Source organism: Ranitomeya variabilis, chromosome 7 (assembly GCF_051348905.1).
Source record: "Ranitomeya variabilis isolate aRanVar5 chromosome 7, aRanVar5.hap1, whole genome shotgun sequence".
Taxonomy (NCBI): domain Eukaryota; kingdom Metazoa; phylum Chordata; class Amphibia; order Anura; family Dendrobatidae; genus Ranitomeya; species Ranitomeya variabilis.
Window position 1 is genome coordinate 203,552,336 of NC_135238.1, and position 14,324 is coordinate 203,566,659.

A 14,324-nucleotide genomic window follows, 5' to 3' on the forward strand; every position below is an offset into this window, starting at 1 on the left:
TAAGCCCTTTGGTTCTGTTGTGGTGGAGGCTCAGACACAGATATGAGCAGAGCCTTGCATGAATACTGGATGAGTTCACTTTAAATTTTAATGTCTGCCTTTGTAGAATGTTGAAATTCACAATTCAGCGAGGAGGGAAATACATAATTATATCTTTCCTGTCTGCAAACTTGTGTAATTTTACCAGTACAGCGCCTCACGCCGAGCGGACACAGACTGACTTCTCAGTAACACGCTGCAATTTAATTCTAATTTCTCGGTGTTTGTTTCCTTCTCTGTTAATTATCTCAGTTTATATTTGTATCACTTGAAACCAAGTCAATTGCTGGAAAACAATAATTGGAGAAACCTCATGCTAAGCAGACAATTCTCCCAACTGTGACTTAAATGTTTGTTATCTTGGCGGATAATTCAAGTCCGTCTCCTCTATTATCAATTTTATAAAGCCAGCAATGGGAACGCTATACCAGCCCTGGGATACGGTCCTGGAGTGTGCAACCATCACTGTGGACTGAAGAGCCAAGTCCCTACAGGAGACGGCTCACGTACACTACCGGGTCTAACCCCAATTTATATGCCCTGTTCGAGTAGATAACAAATTAGAGCTGCACTCTGAAGCGCTAGAATATGTCAACATTGAATATATGAAATTGGAATTGCATTACTGCTGTAGGAAACATGTTCAAAAATAAAGAGACTTGGCGCACAAATTGCCCAATTCATGTGAGCCCAACAGCTAGTGACAAGGCGCACCCCATCCATCAGCCGAAGGCATTTTTATAGAGCTTGATCCTACCTGCCCATATAATTGTAGGCTTTTAGCCCGGGAGAGACATCATGTTAGGTTTAGGGTCCCAACAAAGGGGTACGCCTTGTGGCTGGCTGTTGGGCTGACATGAATTGGCCTATTTTTGCACTAAGTACCTTCATTTTTTTTTTACTTATTTTCTGTTTGTAAGTGCCAGTCAGTTTTTGATATCTGTTCTAATAGATGACCTCAAGAAATCTGGACCCCTGTGAACCCGTTACATTCAGGCTCTACGTGTCCCCTAGCTTGGATTTTTCTGGGTTTGGAAAAGCAAGGATTACTTTTTATATTGGTAGTTTCCTTCTACCTGCAGCATCCCCGGGGACTCTTCTGATTAGCATGCCACATGATATTATTATGGCGCGGGTTGACGCACACGTGACATCATTACGTTGCAGGTTGACGCACCCATGACATTGTAAGGGCCTACCAATTAGAAGAGGTGCCGGGGACCCCGCAGGTAGAAGGCAGTTTGCAAGTCTCTGTTCCGGCAAACATGGGCTGCGAACTTGGCTGCTAGACCAGAGACCTGCAATTTGTTTGTTTTGCTTCAAATCATCATTGTATCATTGTAGGTGATCGCTTGTACACAGCGTTTGTCACTCGGTGTGCCGCATGGAATACGATCTTATTAGGTTTCATAGATACCGTTTAGAAGATCGCGTTGATTTGGTCTTTGACCTTGGATCTCCACTGATTTTCTAGAATTGTATTCCTCTACAGATTGCACCAGCCTTTGTCACTGCGCAGAGATTTCAGTTTCTGGCATAATGAACGTCATTAATTTGAACGGAGCTTTGCTTACAATTTGTATACGATTTCCAAGGACAACTATTCTGTCCAAGAACAGACTTCACCTGTTTCAGCTTCCTTCTCAAATGTATCTCTGAAAACCCCCAAAAATGTTGCAGCAAAATTTGCTGCCTGCAAATTTACCCTAAAGATGCATTGTTGCCTGTTTATTTTTTTTTCTGCAAAACTCTTGAGCTTTTACAGTGATATTTCTAAGTAGCCACGTTATACTATCCGGTTTCCTGTCCGTCACTTTTACTCAAAGGAGAGAAAGCCAAAGTGGTCATTCCTAGGGCCACTAACATTGTGAGAGGGGCATAAACCTAACGCACACCAGGCTGAACTCTTGCTACTCCCTATATATAAGTAAGGGTGTTATTTGCAAGATTTCATTTTTTTTTAGATGAGAGAGTAGGTTTTAAATTCTGTGCTCATTTCTATCTTAAAAAAAAAAACAAAAAAACAAAACAAAAAACACAACTTTACAACGTTCATGTACAGAGCTCCAAATCCACAGCATAGATGAGTAAGCTCTGTGTGCCCACATCATAGTGAATAAAATAAAAAGATTTAAAAAAAAAATTGACACAGAGGGTTTGACTTAGAGGTTTTCTTATTTCAAAAAAATCCCTCTTCCCTGGCTTCATTATTTTTTTATTTTAATTTTTAACAAGCATACAAACTATACCTTACTCGCCCTCCCCGGGTCCAGTATGGAGTCTCCACCACTGCTCCTGATTAGTTATCTGTTGTCTGACATCACATCCACAGCACTGCAGCCAATAATTGAACTCGGAGGCTGTGCCCAAGTTGATGGCACTAGCCGCTAAGAGCCATTTAGCTCAATTATTGGCTGCGGCTGCCGACATGTCAGCGCTGCAGACCGTAATAGACATTGGGAGCTTAGGTGCAGACTCGGCACAGAACTCAAGGAGGCTGAGTAAAGCAATTTTTGGGGGGTATCCCTTACCCACAAGATATTTATAACCTAAAATTGTAAGAATGGGACTGTGCAGGGCCCCATCTGAGTGAAATATCGCTCAACCATGTGCACCTCTGCTCCATCGTCTGAGTGTGCCATAGAAAGCCAAGCGCTGCACCCAGCCATCTCCGGCATGCAGCGGTGGTGGCACATGCTCAGCGGTGGGACCCCCAGAAAGTTATCACCTATCCTGGGGATCTAGTAATTTACGGCACTGTAACAAATACTGCTTCTGTGACCTAAATCCCCATAAATATTCGCCCCTCTCCCTGTAATTTTTTACCCCTCTCCCCCATAATATTCACCCCCTCTCCCCCATATAGTCCTTTTTGCACATGTCAGATATGGATGTTTTCTCTGTGATGAAGGACGGGGGCTCGGATAATACAGTCTTGTTTCTACTTGTTTTCAGAGTAGAGTTTTCATAGATGATTCACACAGTTACAGCCATCGCTCTGATCTATCAGGGTTGGTGGCAGAGCCCTCCCTTTCGGGACGGTCGCACACTTTCACCTTCTCGTCTAATGAGGTGAGTAGTGGCCGAGTTGTGTCCGTGGTGTTAGTGTTGTGTGTCCCCGCATGTCTATTGTGCCGTCCTCATCTAGCAGTAGTTAACAAGTCATCATCGCAACCTTTTCAGTGTCTGCTACCGTGAGATTCCTACACCAACAACTGGATCACTGTATACGGTAATGGACCCAATTGGTTTCCGTGCAAACATAGGAAATGGGCACTGAAAATGTTAATGAAACATTGTCTTCTTTCCATTAATTAACCTAAACGTCAATAATTAAAAAACAAAACGGGATACTCTTAATGCTAAACTAACGAGACATGCCCCAAGGGGTGAATGTGGGGGATAATAGTGAGACGAGTGTCACACATGTCATGCTCGTGCGTCACACCTTCCGCTGCCTTCTCTCCCACCTCCGGTCAGTCCCCAATGTTGGGGGTGTAGATATAATTGCTCAGAAATATCTTCTATTGGGGCTTGTAGAGTGTCAGGTAAGTCCACTCGTTAGACTGCTGGTTTCGTTCTCTCCCACAGACTAGCTGTTTTCCCATGGCATATTTGTGTGGATAGAATCGGCTAAGTAAATGCAATTTTTTTTTTTTATAAATCTCACACATAGCCGAAATTTTAACCTGTGGTGCGGATCTTGAAATCCACTGCATCTCCGTTCCTTAATTGCAGATTTCCCAGGAGTTGCGCACCTCCACGGTTCGGCTCCTCTGAACCAGGGCAGTCTTCCCTTCTGCAGTAGACATGCGGTGATGTCACGACATTCATGATGTCACAAGGTAAATGCCAGAGGTGTCGAGGATGTCTGCCACAGAAGGGAAAACTGCCCTGGTCCAGCTGCTAAGGAGTGCTGGGTTTCTGTGCTTTCACCATATTCATAAAAAATCTGGAACTCGGAAGACTCAAAAGGAAATAGAGCTGAAGGACTTGTATTGTACTTCCTGCAGCAAGAAAAAATTGCATTAAAAAAAAACACAAAAAAAAGACACGTGACTTCAGCATGTGTTAGCTATTCATAATGTATGTTCAATATGTGCAGGAAATTCTTCCGTATCACTGTCATCTGCCGTTTCCAGTGCCGCTCCGCTCCTCTTCTGCATCATATGACTGCAGTTTTTTTTTTATTTTTGCTGCCTCCCCCTTAGTTCCTTTTAGGACACAGTCACATGGTCTTATAAATCGGAGTGAGATCAGTACGCAGTGTACCGACAGGCCGGTGGCTCCCCCAATTTGAGCTTGACAGCTTAATGTATTCCTATGCAGCTGTCACGCTCGGGTCGAGAGAGAAACCGGACAGTCCGTACATTGCTTTCCGGTCTCTCTCCGATTTATACGGCCGACCGACTGCCCCTTTAATGCAAGTCCATGAGAGCCTTGTCCTGATTGTCGTAGACAGTAAGAAGGCGACTTGTGGCTGCACTAAAAACACTGTACTGACCTAGCTAGTCACAACTGCAGGAGAGGAGCGGAGCAGCGCTGGAAACGGCAGAAAACACGGTAAATATTTTATTGCATACATTGAACAAACATTACTAACAGCTAAAGGATGGGGAAATTAAAAAAAACTCTGGAGGATTGTGCAAATATTGTTCCCATAAAACTCAGCTCCTTTATTTAATTTATAGAAATTCTGATTGTTCGCTTTGCTTCTTTAAGATTAGTAATAATTTAGCATTTGTGTGTGAATATAGTCCCTTTCTGTCCAGGAAACCTTTGTTTTCTTTCCATGCATGTGCATGCAATGAGTCTGCATTAGTGAATGAAGTCCTTGTTCTTCGCCGATTTGTATTCTGCATAACCTCTACGAGCAATCATTGAATGAAGCCGTTCTGCGGCGGCCGCAGCAGGAGATCCCGGCAGATTTCTAAGGGTTTATAAGCGGTTGCATGCAGCCAGTAAGCTAGAAGACAGTCTTGGTAGGAGAATTCTTCTCAGAAAGGTAAAGAATGAAAGCAGGGCTTAAAATGTTTAAGCAAAAAAAGTGAATCCTAGGACATGTTTTCATGGCTGCCTCCTAATAACATCGCATTCATTAGTTTGAGTATTGAGACTGTGTAAATACTCAGACACTCATCTAAAGAAATTCCTTTAAGGTAGGTCTGCCTCCATATTTCACAATGAAAAGTGTGTTCATAAATAGATTTTAGACCTGATGAGACTCGTATAGTTACTTTGAGAATACATGTCATAATGGCTGATTAATTCTTTCTGAAATTGTAACATAATCTTCATCCACCTAGCCTGATTGACATCTCCTCAGTGTCCCTCCTCCCTGCTGAGATCTCACACTGCTCAGTGCCAGCTGCAGCTGTCAGACAGGCTGGGTGGGCAGAGATTGAATACACGTGGACTTTGGAGATATTTCATTCTATAGCTGGACTCCTAAAATGCTTATCTTCATGTCAGGATCATACAGCCATCCTGACATCGATTTTCAAAGTAAGTACACCAGTATCATCAGTTCTACAAGATCCATTTAATAATGTATGCAGTTTGTATTGTGAAATCTGATGACAGATCCACTTTAAATGCTCCCACTGCCCTAACAGCGTTTTAAATAGAGATGTAGGTGGCATAGCCTAGATTGTCTCTTCATTGTAAAATCAGAGTCTTGAAGATATTACTCAGGGCTATAAGTAAGGCAGCAGATTAGGAAGAGATTTCCTGAGTTATCAAGTTGCACAATAGGAACAGAGGAACAGATCGTTAACCCGTTCAGCCCTGTTTCATTTATAAGACTGGCAAGACGTTTTCTCCATAGGCAATGCCCATTCCTTTTTGTACAGGATAAATATATTCTACAAACCAGATTATACTAAGTAATTAACTAATACCTTTAAATTGGGCCTCAGATGCTACTTTTTATTCTGGTTGTAGTATTTAGATGTTTAATACAAAAAAATTAAATTTATATATATTTTTTTTTTCCTATGATGTATGGTAACTATTTAATCACAGCAGACATGATCTAAAAATTTTTTTTGCTTGCATGGAAATTAAGGCTACGTTCACATTTGCGGTCGGCGCCGCAGCGTCGGGCGCCGCAGCGTCGTCGCATGCGTCATGCGCCCCTATATTTAACATGGGGGCGCATGGACATGCGTCGCACTTGCGTTTTGCGCCGCATGGGTCACTGCGGCGCCCGCGTCCGGGCGCAGAGGACGCAGCAAGTTGCATTTTTGCTGCGTCCAAAATCAATGAAAAAAAGGACGCATGCGGCGCAAAACGCAGCGTTGTGCATGCGTTTTGCGGCGTTTTTGTTTGCGTTGTGCGTTGCGGCGCCGACGCTGCGGCGCACAACGCAAATGTGAACGTAGCCTAATATAGCAATCACAACCGTAAGAAAAGACCTGCGATTGTCACCAAGCAATGAAATTTTGATCATTGCACTGGTCCCATTAAAAATAACCCTGGCAAATGGCAAGTTGACTGTCACCCAGATATTTATTTTTCTCTGCACCGACGACTGCAGGGGAAAATGTAATATATGGCAGCCATTCATAAGAATACACCCTTAACAGTGTGCTTGTATTACAAGAATGGCAGACGCTTCTATAGATTTCTTTTCTGTTCTTCATTATAAAAGGGGATCCTGAGGTGGGGATCCTCCTCTATGATGATCATGTACCTTAATAGGGCACATATATGAGTGGTGTTTATGAGACTGTTCGTTTTTATGAGAGTTCCGTCCGAGAGTTCCGTCCGAGAGTTCCGTCCGAGAGTTCCGTCCGAGAGTTCCGTCCGAGAGTTCCGTCCGAGAGTTCCGTCCGAGAGTTCCGTCCGAGAGTTCCGTCCGAGAGTTCCGTCCGAGAGTTCCGTCCGAGAGTTCCGTCCGAGAGTTCCGTCCGAGAGTTCCGTCCGAGAGTTCCGTCCGAGAGTTCCGTCCGAGAGTTCCGTCCGAGAGTTCCGTCCGAGAGTTCCGTCCGAGAGTTCCGTCCGAGAGTTCCGTCCGAGAGTTCCGTCCGAGAGTTCCGTCCGAGAGTTCCGTCCGAGAGTTCCGTCCGAGAGTTCCGTCCGAGAGTTCCGTCCGAGAGTTCCGTCCGAGAGTTCCGTCCGAGAGTTCCGTCCGAGAGTTCCGTCCGAGAGTTCCGTCCGAGAGTTCCGTCCGAGAGTTCCGTCCGAGAGTTCCGTCCGAGAGTTCCGTCCGAGAGTTCCGTCCGAGAGTTCCGTCCGAGAGTTCCTGAATGAGCTTGTACTAGGACACTGGCAATATTGTCAGCTATTTTGTGTAGTATATATGGTCTCTAAACCAATACAGACCCTGTAGATAAGCGAGTGCGCTGTGTATATCCGACGGACCACCATCAATACACATACGATCAGGCTGCCCACCACCACGAATGGCTCCCACTGTGGACAACAGTAAAGGATGATTGGCTTCTGGACTTGACAGTCGGACTAATTGTCCATAAAATTTGATAAAGAAAAAACACTTAATAATGGGCACAAAGATCATTCTTATACATTGTAATTATTATTTTTTAGCTTTTAATGTAAATGGAGTCACTTTCCCTTTAATAACAATCTATAGAGATGTGAGTTAATGGCGGTCTCAGTTTTCTTATTTGCAGCAAAGATCTGTCAGTGACACACGAAACGCGAGGAACTATTTTCTTTTGTATATTTTTGTCACTTCAGTAAAATATTAATTGTGCCCCAATGTCAGGAGTCTGCTGTGAAGACGAGCGGCAGAAAGACCAAATAAGCTGAATCCTATCGAGCCCCAGGAGCCGCGCCAGCACTGACTGCATCGTATACAAATGAGACGTCTACTGCCAAAATATGTTGTTCTTTCCACCAGTTTTTACATTTTGCCCTGGAGTCCTTCCATGCATCTCCCCCCAGCGGACCCCCAGCAGCAGCATCTGAACATTTCTCTCGTTGCAGGCTTTGGACGATGATGTCACCCCAACCGGGAAACAAAACCAATGGCATAGCCGACCCGTGTCTGACTGGAGCGCCCAGCAAGTGTGCCACTGGCTAATGGGGATGAACATGGAGCAATACATTGAGGAGTTCACGGCCAAGAATGTGGACGGGCAGCAGTTAATGCTGCTGGACAGTGACAGATTGAAGGTAAGGGTCAATGTATCTTCCAGCAGGCGGAGTAATGCATTGCCATCGGCCCGCAGCACCCACAATATTACGCCATTGCAGGTTTCTTAGCAATGAAAATAAATAGCAACAAAACAGAGAAGAATATTAGTGATTTCTAATATCAACGTGTCTCCAGTCTAGGATTGTGCATTTAGCCTTAGTGATAGGGTGCCACCTGCTGGCAAAATGAAAATTAGCAGTTTTTAAAATGATGAAATTGTGTAAAATGTCAGCGTAGTAGGAGATTCATGTGATCAGGGATGGGAATTCCTAATTCCAATTGTTTGTGAACGTTTTTGCCACAATGAGGCTCTTCGGCACAATCGCCACAAGGCTGATAGGATTTTTCCAGCCTTGGAAATGTTTAGTCCAAAATGGTGAATAAAATCCATGATGGTGATCATCTTCCATTGAATGGTATTTTAGGATTTTATTTTTAAATTTTAGTTGTTTTTTTTTTCTTTTTTGTTTGTTTAAATGTAATTATTAAAATAAATATATCCAACTTTCTGCTGTAACTGGAGGTCCATTTTTCAGATACAAAGGTCTAAGCAGCGGGTTGGACATGATGACCCTGGAGGTCCCTCCTAGCTCTAACATTCTATGAAACCCACTGCTTCCTTCCACACAGAGTTGTTCCCTACACTTAAAAGTTGTGATAATTTGTGGATGAGTGGGGTTCCAACCATTGGGGATCTCATCATTTCCAAGAATGGGGGATTCTGAAAAACCGTATTGTAACAAAGGGGTCGCCAGTAGCCGCGCATGCGCTTCCCTCATTCTTTATAGGATTCCCGGAGATGGCGGAGTACAGTACTCTGCTTTATCCAGCAGTCCCAAAGACCGTAAATGTGTGCGCGGCCATCGCTCCGGTTCTGGGTGGCATTTCAGAGGGATGGTTTCCCAGTGATCGAACCCTGACTGATCCAGAAGTTATCACCCATCCTCTGCATAAATTGTTTATTTTAATGAGCGGATTTTGCAGCCATTTTAACATGAGCTTTCAAACCAAGTACACCAGTCTAAGAGGTTTAGTTAATAATGTTTGCAGTTTGCACTGTGAAAACTGTTGACAGATCCCCTCTAGGTGCTATAATGTAACACTAGTAAACCCCTTGTGGTGGCGTCAGGCAGCCAAATACTAACACTAATACTGTCTGCAGGACGCACCTCCGCTTCCTCTTGTGGTTCCTGCAGACCACACTGTGATCACTGCGGCTTGTCCTAATGAAGACGTGTGACACTACTGGTTTTTGCTTGGAAAAGTACTAGCGGTTTCTTCGTTGTTGAATGGAGTTAAGAAAAAAACCCTGAAAACACAAGTAAAGATGCCATAAAAAATAAACGTAAAAAAAGTCTGTCAAAAATGGTAGAAAAAAAATAAATAAATTTCGGGTTTAGAAAAATGCCAGAGAAAATGAGTTTGAGTTTGAAGCGTCTTCTGACTTTACACTTTTTTCCTTGCCTGAAAAAGTAGATACTCAATCGGAACCCTGGTGCTTTAGGGTGCGTGCCCACGGTCCGGACTGTCGGCGCTTTGGACGGAGTGGAAAACCCGCGCCGCTCCCTACTGTGACGCGATGATGCTGGATGTGTTCATTGCACACATCCGGAATCTCCGCACCCCATACATAGGACCCTGTGATTTACCTTGCGGCGATGGAGCGTTGCCGCAAGGTAAACAGACATGCTGCAATCTAAAAAGACGCGCCGCATGTCCGGAAACGCAGGGCTGCCGGATGCGTGTTCGCACTTACAGTGGAGATGGGATTTCATAAAATCCCCTCCATCCACTATGCTGTAACTTCTGGACCCTGCGGCTGTATGCAGCGTTCAATCCACAGCTATTCCGGATGTAATCCGGCCCGTGGACATGCACCCTTACATGGGCATTAGGGTACCCATTCTAGTCAATGGTGTGTGTAACTTCCCCTGCGGTGGCGCTGCAGGTAAATTGAACACTTATGCCTTGATTCATTAAGATTGGGGGATCATATGCCAGTGTAAATGAGGGGCATTCAGGTGTACCAGGCACCTGTCATTACGGTGTCCTCCTTGGGCGCATCTTTGTCAGTGGGTACGCCTCGCCAGAAATGTTCCTTTATTCAGGAACTAGAGTACTTTTCTGGCTTAAGTTACGCCTCAACTTGTACTAAATTTATCGGGCAGGCTTCGTCACCAGCTCTTCCCATTATGGCTAACCTACTCCAAAAGCCACACATTTTTTCGCAACTTCATGTTGTGGAAAATTTTGCAACATTTGAATGTGTTTTACGCCTGTATTCTGGCAAAAACACCTCAATGTACAGTTTTCCGCAGTGGATGGAGGGGAAGGGTGACTTGTTATCATATTGTTAAGCATTTCTTCTAACAAATAGGAATTGTCCAAAGCTGAACAGTTCCTTTTTCTTTTCCCCACACAGTGCCACTTTAGTACGAAGGCTGCCTGGGGCTATTGCAGCTTAGTCCAAGTTCTGTACATTCTTTAAAAAAAAAAAATAAAAAAAAAAAAAAATTATATATATATATATATATATATATATATATATATATATATATATATATATATATGTATATATGTATATATGTATATATGTATATATGTATATATGTATATATGTATATATGTATATATGTATATATGTATATATGTATATATGTATATATGTATATATATGTATATATATGTATATATGTATATATGTATATATATATGTATATATATATATATACATATACATATATATATATATATATATATATATATACATATATATATATATATATATATATATATATATATACATATACATATATACATATATATATATATATATATATATATATATATATATATATATATATATATATATATATATATATATATATATATATATATATATCCTTTAACAGTTGTCACTTTCTTGAGCAGAGCTGGATTGGTATAAGATGTTCAGTCACGTTCAACTTTTCTTTCACGTCATAGGCGCTGGGTGTTTCAAGCCAGACGGACCGAGCCACAATCAAGAAGAAAATCAAGGAAATCCGAAAAGCACAAGAGAAACTGGAAAAGCAAAAGGAAAAATATTCAAAGAAGGATGGGCAAAGAAAGAGCGGTGGTGGCGGCGGCGGCGGTGGTAAAGTGGTCACCACTGTAGAATCAAGCTGCTAAGATACCGCACCACAATCCTTTCCAATCCACATGTTGTATATGTATATATCTGTACAATTAAAATAAGAACGGCACATCTGTAACGTAATTAGATCCCTTTACTACTCGTAGGGTCGTCTTCTTAAGGATCGAGATTTTTATCTAGCATTTTTATGAAAAGAGAAAGAATAGATACTATATTTGTACTGATTTCATGAACTGTAATTTTTAAGAGTCTGAGGATGTGGATATTTTAGAGACGATCATTCATTTTTCCTTATTCTGAAACAACCACTTTAATATATATATGTATCTATCTCATGAACACATGTGGACCCGGAGAAAAGGCCGTCTGTCGTCCTCGATGTCACGTGCTCTTGTCTTTCCTGTGGTTACGAGACCGGTTGGTTAGTATGTCTGGCATTGGTGAATGGCATTGATGTACGAGTGTCCTGCAGCCATTGACGTTAAATATGTGACCAGAAAAGGCCTCTGGCAGCAGGAGGTGGACGTCTTTGTAGAAGACCGGTGACACTAAGGCACATAACCACTGATACCTAGAGAGGAGCAATTCGAACTGCACTGCCTTGGTCCGGCATTTGGTCCTTCCACGCCCGGGGTCCTGGATGTCTCAGCACTTGGTCTCGTGACATTATGACATGAGCCTCCTAGGATGCCAGACATAGAAATGAAGACTGTCTGCCGCGGGTGTCCAGACTGGACCAGGGCATTGCAGATCGAATTGCTAATCTCTACTGTTAACCATATGAACAATAATTTCTTGTAAAATATATTCCATTGTTTATAATCGTCTGCATTTAATTTTTTCCTTTTTCCCGTTTCTTAAGCCTTGACTTCCTCCCAAATCCTGTCCATTCTTCCTTATCCTTTACCTTTTGCCCACTCGCTTGTCTCGCACATATTCTTCATTTTTTCTAATGAATCCTGTATCTTTCCCCTCCAGAAACCACTTGTCACCTTGCTCACTTTATTTCTTTCAGTAGATGATCTCAATAGACCCACATTTCCTAACGCATCTCTATGATTGTTGGAGCTTCATTTTTATAATGCTGCAAACCCCCCAAGCCCTGCAAAGACCTAGCCCACTGATAAAACCCGGTATTCAGTGAGCTCCCTCCTTACACAGGCCAGATATGGGGCACTGAGATACATGTCAGAAAAGCAGAACTCCGGCCAAAATGAAGATACGGTTGGAAATGAATCGACACAGATTAATAAAAACCCATTTTACACCAAGACGTTTCATGTGCGATATTTGGACTATCATCTCCCATTTTAATTATCATATATGAGGATGGGTTCCTCTTAGGTACTTGTTTGGGAGAAAAATGAGCACCTATCTACCCGTGGTACTCTTAGTCACACTTTCCAAAGACATTTATATGATCTGTCCCCCAAAAAATATATATCTTGCCTCGTGTAGGACAAGAAATGCACCGCACGAAAGTGTGACACTGGCCGACTGAGCAAGACTACTTTATACTGTCAATTACATCTGGATTACAGGTTTTGTATGAAAATAGATATATTTTTTTGTACTGTTTAGTGGAGATTGGGAATGGTAATGAGATGTGTGATGGCCGCTACAGCCCCTTTCGAGTCAGGACGATAACTCCGTATTGCAGTTTGTCCCGAAGCACCAAGTACAGGAGCATGTTACGGCTCCATGTAATATCCGAGCTGTATTATGGCGCCCTGCTGTGCCACCTACTACTCAGACTTCTGTATGAATCCAACAGACGTAGTGTGGCAGGTGTCATCATGTTGTTGAGCTGTTCTGTAGGGACCACTAAAAATGGCGCACAGTCCCTATGGCTGCCTTAGGAATCGGTATACATAAGAGTGGAGTTGAACAAAAAGATTAGAGCTGTCTTGGTCTGGAGTCCAGCCCGGTCCTATGTGTTGGCCAAGGCGGTCTTCATTTCTGCAGCCGGCATCTTGGGTGCATTCCTTAGGTCATTGGACTAGTAAACGCTAGAGATACCGGCCACAGAAGTGAAGACTGTCCTGTCTCTGCAGCTACACAGGACCAGACTGGATCCCGGACCAGAGGACATAACCGAGGCACTTCCCCACTGTCCGTTGTAGCGGTTAGCACGCCAACATGGTGGCAGTAGGGTTTCTAACATGGCTTAGTTTCTTGGACTGGACCGATATGTAAACCCGAGGGGGGCACCATGAGTACTATTTATTTCGGAAAGTGTCTGAAGACGTCCAACAGTACCTCGCAGACACGTTGGGGTGCAGATGCATCAACACTGGTGCAACCAGTCCATTCGGCTGTGGGTGATTTCCGCAATCATTATTCAGAGCCTTTTTGGAAATCTTACAGCGGCGACCTAACTGGTCATTCTGACTATACCACTTTTTACACCAGTTTGCTACATCTCCCCTATTGCTTTTCGTTCGTCTGAAGACATCTATTTATTTTTCAGAAAATGAGTGACACTAACAATTTTAAAGGGACAGTAACAAAAAAAATAATCACTTGCATGTAAATAAATTGTTTTTTTTTTTTTGGGGGGGAAGAATTTATAAACTTTCTCCCAGTAATCGTAGGCAGCTATGCATTTACCTGTGTTCGCCTTTAGACGATGCTGTCCCTTTTATATGAGATATTGTACAGTAGTTGCAATTCTTTTTGTTGTTTTACGTACAAATGGATTCTTTACCACTACATGACTGTACTATAACTTCTGTGTTTTTTACAATGCTGTACTAATTCTTTTTTTTTCCATCCAATTGTGGACCAATTTTTGATCTAAACTTTACTTTTTCCACTAAAGGTAGCGCTTTAAAGAAAATCATGAGAAAATAGGAACATTTTTGTAAAAAAAAAAAAAAGTTTTATATAATAAAACTGACCATTTTCTGCATTTTTGTATTTGTGTGTGATTTTTGTCTAGCTTGATTTAAAGGTACCGTATTTTTACAGTTAGAATAAACTTGT

General features: G+C 42.5%; 1 protein-coding gene across 6 annotated transcripts in view; it reads left to right on the forward strand.

Moving 5' to 3' along the window:
• Nucleotides 1-14,250, forward strand: part of LOC143784440 (neurabin-1-like) — a 97,781-nt gene extending 83,531 nt beyond the window's left edge. For 3 of the 6 annotated variants that reach the window (XM_077272686.1, XM_077272685.1, XM_077272690.1), the window contains exons 17-19: nt 2,995-3,111; nt 7,993-8,181; nt 11,189-14,250. In XM_077272686.1, coding sequence (XP_077128801.1) covers nt 2,995-3,111; nt 7,993-8,181; nt 11,189-11,374 — 492 coding nt within the window. In that variant the 3' untranslated portion in view covers nt 11,375-14,250. The remainder of the gene's footprint in view (nt 1-2,994; nt 3,112-7,992; nt 8,182-11,188) is intronic. The other 3 variants (XM_077272687.1, XM_077272689.1, XM_077272691.1) reach the window with 1 other exon arrangement.
• Nucleotides 14,251-14,324: the final 74 nt, after the last annotated feature.